At 42.4% G+C, this 6,000-nt stretch overlaps 1 protein-coding gene across 2 annotated transcripts in view; it reads left to right on the top strand.

Annotated features, from left to right (window-relative positions):
* Positions 1 to 439: 439 nt before the first annotated feature.
* POT1 (protection of telomeres 1) overlaps positions 440 to 6,000 on the top strand; it is a 75,671-nt gene continuing 70,110 nt past the window's right edge. For both annotated transcript variants that reach the window (XM_040595014.1, XM_040595013.1), the window contains exons 1-2: positions 440 to 568; positions 4,827 to 4,960. In XM_040595014.1, coding sequence (XP_040450948.1) covers positions 466 to 568; positions 4,827 to 4,960 — 237 coding nt within the window. In that variant the 5' untranslated portion in view covers positions 440 to 465. The remainder of the gene's footprint in view (positions 569 to 4,826; positions 4,961 to 6,000) is intronic.

Genomic DNA, 6,000 nt, shown 5'->3' with positions numbered 1-6,000 from the left:
AGCAAGCAGCTGGGCTTCCCTCCCCGCCATGTCTTTTAACTTTCTGCAGGCGACAGCTTTTAAGCGTGCCTGAGCCGGCTCCCAGCATCCACATTTTCCCGGCTACCGACGGCGCCCCCCCCCCCCCCGCAGAGGCCTGGGAGGCGGCACCGCCTCGGCGCTTGCCCAGCCCGCCCGCAGCCCGCCCGGAAGCGGGGGAAGGCCCGGCGAAGGGCGGGAGGGGAGAAAGCCGCCCCCAGGGCCGGCACAGCACCTGCAAGCAGGCCCGCACCGACACGACCGCTGGCGAGCCTCGCCACCCCGCCGCAGAGCACACGGCCAGGCCGGACATGGCACCACGCTTCCCCCCGCCTCCCCCTCTGCCGCCCCGCTGAGGGCAGCGCGCGCGCTCGCCCCGCCCCCTGGCGGAGCCCACCCGAGGCGGGCGGGCGGCGCCGCCGCGCGCATGAGCGAGCACGGCTGGGCATGCGCGGTGGGCCGCGGCCGCGTAAGCGTAAGCGTAAGCGTAGGCGTAAAAGCGTGGAGGCGGCTGCCGGGCTGTGCGTTCTCCGCCCGCGCCGTGAGACAGGTACCGGCGAGGTCGCGGGCTGCCCTCCGCGGTGCCGGCGGGCAGGGCGCGGTGGGGTGCTCTGCCCCTTCCGTAGGGCAGAGGGGAGCGGGCGGGTGGCGGCGGAAGAGGGGACCCCGTTGCCCTGTGCCGCCCCGGTGCTTTGCTGGGCTTTACCTTCCGCTGTGAGACCTGCGGCTGCCGGGCGCCTCCGCCCCCCCGCGCTGCCCTTCGCGCCGCTCTGCTGCGGCCCTCGAATCCCCGCTTTGAAAAGCACGGTGCTTTAAGAGTTAAAAATTCTTTTTCGCTTCTTCTTCGTTGACGCTGAATGTACTGAAAATCAATTGCTGTCAATACGCTTGTGATAATACATATAAATTCCTAGTTTTAAGGGCCTGGGCCCCTGGCAGTGGCGGGGTTGGCGCGCTGAGGCGCTCTCAGTTCGCGTGCGCGCCGCAGCCCTGCCTCCCTCAGCTCCGCGCGGCTTGCGCGCCGTCGCCGCTTTCTAGAGGGGAAATGTTGCTGAGGTAATGGCAGCGTAAGAATCGGGTTTCCTCAGGTAACATTTGATTATGGCCACTTTAGCACGCTATCAGATTACTGAATTTTAATCTGAAACTAATAAAAAATACTTTGTTTCGGTTCTTTGTTATTTGTTGGCTTGTTTTAAAACTAAAATTTCTAGTGAAAGAAGTACCAGCTGTGTATTAAGAATTAGAATAACTTTAGGACTTATTTCCAGAAGATAAGTGCCTGAAGATCTGCAGCAACAGCAAGCTAAAGCCTTGCAGCTAAGAGAATAAGATGTGTTACACTGCTGACTTGTTTTTTTCCTCCTGTTTTAGTTATCTGGCATGGCGTTTTCGCCTAAGAATTCTCAAGGAAATGACAAGTTACAAGTTTAGACTATTACAAAAATTCTAGACTACAGACTTCGGTCTTCACGAGGAGTCTGGATTTCATCAAGACTGCTGTACTGAATAATGGGCCATATAAGATTTATTTAAAGAACGATCTGCTCGTGTTTGTCTGAGGAGACCCTTATTGTTAACTTGAGGATGTACTAAAGCCTTGAATGGGTGACATAAGGAGTGTGCTAATTGTCCAGACACAAGATAGGTTAATATTGTTAACTTGAAGATGTACTAAATCCTTGAACAGGTGACATAGGGAATGTTGTGCGAGATATGTTAATGACTTCCCGGAAAGTTAATGAATAGACATGAGTGACTTGTATAAAGAGAGGGCTGAAAGATTCCCTCGGTGTGCCTGACTTTGGTGGAGCAATCCCCCATGCTCCCAGCACTGCCGAATAAAGATAACCTCCACTCACTTGTATATTGGTAAAGTGATTCTTTAAATCAGTACGACCAAAGATGGCAGATTGAGTTTATTGTAGTTTTGTACTTTGTGTGTTGTTCAATGGTGTAAATGTTCATTTTAATGAGAAAATTTCACATAAACTATATAAAGAGCGTATGGCTGTATCTCTATATGTGTGCACATCTAGAGTGAGCCATTATCTATTTCATAATTGTTTTAACTTCTGCACAATTGGCCCAAATACTGAGCTGACTAGTATTTGTGTTTACAGGGGCTTCAGATATCTACTGATATCTAAAGATACCATTTTGACTAATCACATCAATAAGATGCTGATGCTTTTGGCTATTCCTTATTCTTTATGAAACTTTGGTGAGGTTTTCTCCAGAGCTCCACACAATAGTGTGTTTTATTCTCTGATTTGGAGAATTAATTTACACATTTCTCTGCAAGTCACATCTGCTTTGATAGATGAGGAATCTCCTCATGCCTCTGACCACTACACCTTGCTTTTCCTGACATGACATTAATCCTCTTTATATAATTTTGATGTGTCACTGAAGTATTTTTTGGTTGTAGAGATGGGAGTAATCTTTCCAATTTACACCTTACTACTTATGTTTTCTTTGCTTCTCTGCCTCAAAGCTAATCTCTCATTAGGGCTTGAAGAAAAGTTGTGTTCTAGAGGAGGGTACAGAGGAACAGTTCATTTGTTGTAGCAAGAGATAGAGACAGGACCCAGTAGTGTGTGTCCTGGGTTTGAGCAAAGGCTCAATTGTTGGGTGGATCTGAGTAATTCAGGCAAAGGGGTGTTATTTGCTGTGCTGCACACTGGATGGATGTACTACGATGACATCAAACTATAACAAAAACAGATCTAATTTTGACTTCCTCCTTCGTGAAGTCAGTTCAGGAGTCAAGATGGAGAATATGAATATGCTGATTTTTTTTTTTAGCCTTGTGTTTTTACAAGATTAAGGGCTTGCAGCTGTTACAATTGAGTTCCATTGTTAATAATCACTTATATTTTGGAATTTTGGCAGTATGAACTAAAAGTGGTAAAGCATGTCTTGCATCTTATTTATAATTTAGGGTGCTATTAGGGACTCAGTTTGATATCTTTTGTTATTTTTTTCTTTTAAATGTATCTTGATTAATTTTTACTGAAAGAAATAACAATTTAATGTTTTAGGCATCTGGACATGGAAGACTAGTATGATGGAGTTTTTAATCAGAAAAAGACAATAGGGAGAAGTCTTGCTTTGTGATCTTTGTCCTCTTCCAGAAGAATGCTTGTTTATCTTGATCTGGGAGACAAAACCCAGAGATGTTAATTCTGACTGTCATTACCCTATTTTCCTTGTATTACTTGTTCCTATGTGTCCTCAGATCTATGAGGTTTATAGAACATCGTTCCATTACCAGTGAAATGAGTTTTCTTCTGATTTGTTACCATCTGTCAAAGTTCAGTTGGTTATCACTGAATCCTAGAGATTCTCCTTGCTCAAAAGAATTCAGTAACTTGTATATTCATAATGTACAGTGAAGTGATTCCCAGTTCTAACAGGAGGTCGACTTGATCCATTTGTCATGTCTATTTTGCAGTGCAAAGGTCAAAAATTAGTCTTTAAACCTCTTTGCAGAGCCATTGTCTGATTCTGTAAGTGCACAAGCCTTTGGATTTATGCTTTGTCTTAAACACTGAAATTGCTGGGCTTTTAGAGCTTGTATCTGGGTTCTGCTACACCTAAAAGGAAATGCTAATTATTTTAATCAGTTCACACAGAAAGCAAAACACTGTGAACCTGAAAGCTTTCCTTATTTCTTGTACATACACTCCAGATCATACCTGGCAGCCTAATTCGTGTCTGTGTGTGTTTAAACTGTGGAACTGCAAGTGAGAAGGACAAGTATAAATAAAGTCCTTCAAACATATTGTAGGATTTTTTTCTCGTAGTAAGCTATGCTTGTTGCTCAGAATCTATGGCATTTTAAGTAAAGGTGCCTCCTGGAGCCGCTGTGTCTTCTGAATGTTGTAATAAGGCCTCCTTATTTCATGTACACCGGAGAGGAAGTTACAGAGAAACAAGTTGCTTGTTGGCTTACAATATATAATCCCCTACTTTATAATGTAAGCAGTGAAGATGCATGGCCTTGTTATTCTCCTGAATTCTTGGGGCCGCTTTGCGTTTTGGAGTAGACGAGGACTGGTTTTCAAAGGCTAAGTTACAATCTAAAATAAGACCCACAAGTCAGGTGATAATTTTTTCCTATTTGAGATATGATATTTATCAGACTTGATAGAATGTATTTTGCTTTTAAATTAATACTTTCTTGCCTAGGTACAGTAGCTTAAGGAACCAGAGTTGGTTTTGCTATTACTGCTTTTAAATGTTAAGAAAAAAAGCTGACTTGTAGATGCCCATCTTCTGTTCTTTATTACATTGATCAGTTTTTTAATCTGTACATAGGTGTATTTTGTTCATTGTAAGTTAAAATGACAGATGTTTTACTTTGATGCAATCAAATTATCTTACAGGGAAATACCTGAATATAGAGACTGTTTATCCATGACCTGTGCTGGGACTGGGTCATTCGAAGTCCCTGCTTGGTTTTTAATGTACATTTCTGTATGTGAAGTATTCACATTGTTTACACTACCCTTTGCATTTGTATATAAAGTAACATTTTGTTACCATTTGCAGCGTTTGGAATGTTTGCAGAATAATTTGGATGGCTGTCTATTGCCAGGGAAATGTTACTTTCTCTGTTCCTGCTATTCATGGTAATAAGAGATGAGGACAGTCCCTCTGAAGATTTTTTTGTCCTACGTAATTAGGCTTTCTTATTATGAATTAGATAAATACTCCCCTTTCTGAGGAAATTGCAACTTCTGGTAACTCTTAACTTGAACAGGAGATGTAGCTTCAGGTGTCTATTTATCACTTTTGTTTAGATAAAGCAGCTATGCCTGTTCAGTTGCTGAGGACTGTTAAAGGAGAATCTGAAACCTCATTGCCAAGCCATCTGCAGCAGGAGGATTTGGAACATTTGCAAGAAGGCTTTGATCATACAAACAAATACTTTCAGGTAAGTTAGTAATAAAAGAGTTTTGGCTTTGAAATAGCTCCTGCTATAATTATAAGGGAGCTCCATATTCCAGCTCGGTTGGTGATTCGCTGCAGTTGTGTTTCTTTGTGTGCATCTGTTGCATATCTTTAAGCAATGCAAAACTATGACCCTGTTGTACTTCATTGCATGTTGCTATTGACTTCGTTGATTCATAGTTCTGCCCCTTCCTTTTACACTGGCACACTTTAAATTTTAGAAGAGTGGGTTTTTTCTTGTTTTCTAAACTGTGGACCTGTTTAAAACCACATTAATATACAGAAAGCTGTGCTGAAAATGGAGGGATTGTAGGGGTGGTATTTTGATATTAAATAAGTAATAAACACTACCATCCTTACCAGATTTAAAGATCACATTTCAGATAATGACTTCTAAAGCAGTTTTCCTTTCTTGTGTGAAGGAATGCAATATCCGGTGTTATGAAGAGGACTCTGTGGCAGCTACCTGCACCAAGACACAGTTAGTTTCTTTGCCATTACCAAGTGTGCATTTGTACTTCACAGTAGTCCCAAATATATTTAAGATTAGAAGTACAAACCTAGGGTACTAGTGAAGTGCAGAAATAATTTTTCTTCCCTAAAACAAATATACTCTGTAAAATGTGGTGTCACTTCTTGAGAGTTTTCTTTTTTAACCTGTTCAATTTTTTCTGTGAATGGTTCTGAAATACTTTTAATCATCTGTGGTGCTTAAGTGGCAGGAAATCGACATCATCCCAGACTTGCCTTCAGGCTGTTACAGGAAAAAAAAAAAAGAAAGAGAAAACAAACAAACAAATAAACATTCAGTATAAAACCTTAGATGGTTTGCATCCTTAAAAAATGGCACAAATATTTTAAATAATATGAGCTGAACTGGCCTAGTCATTTTCTGTATCAAAAAAACTTTTGCTTCCCCAGCTGTATATTTGCAGTTCCAGTTCTAGTGCTTACCTGACCCTGTGATTGAGTCCATTCATGAGAAATGAAGTGGCAGAAGGCTGTCCATATTGATGAATAGAG

Source organism: Falco naumanni, chromosome 5, assembly GCF_017639655.2.
Source record: "Falco naumanni isolate bFalNau1 chromosome 5, bFalNau1.pat, whole genome shotgun sequence".
In the NCBI taxonomy this organism is placed as follows: domain Eukaryota; kingdom Metazoa; phylum Chordata; class Aves; order Falconiformes; family Falconidae; genus Falco; species Falco naumanni.
The sequence above is the reverse complement of the archived record's forward strand: the minus strand, read 5'-3'. Positions and strand labels throughout refer to the sequence as shown.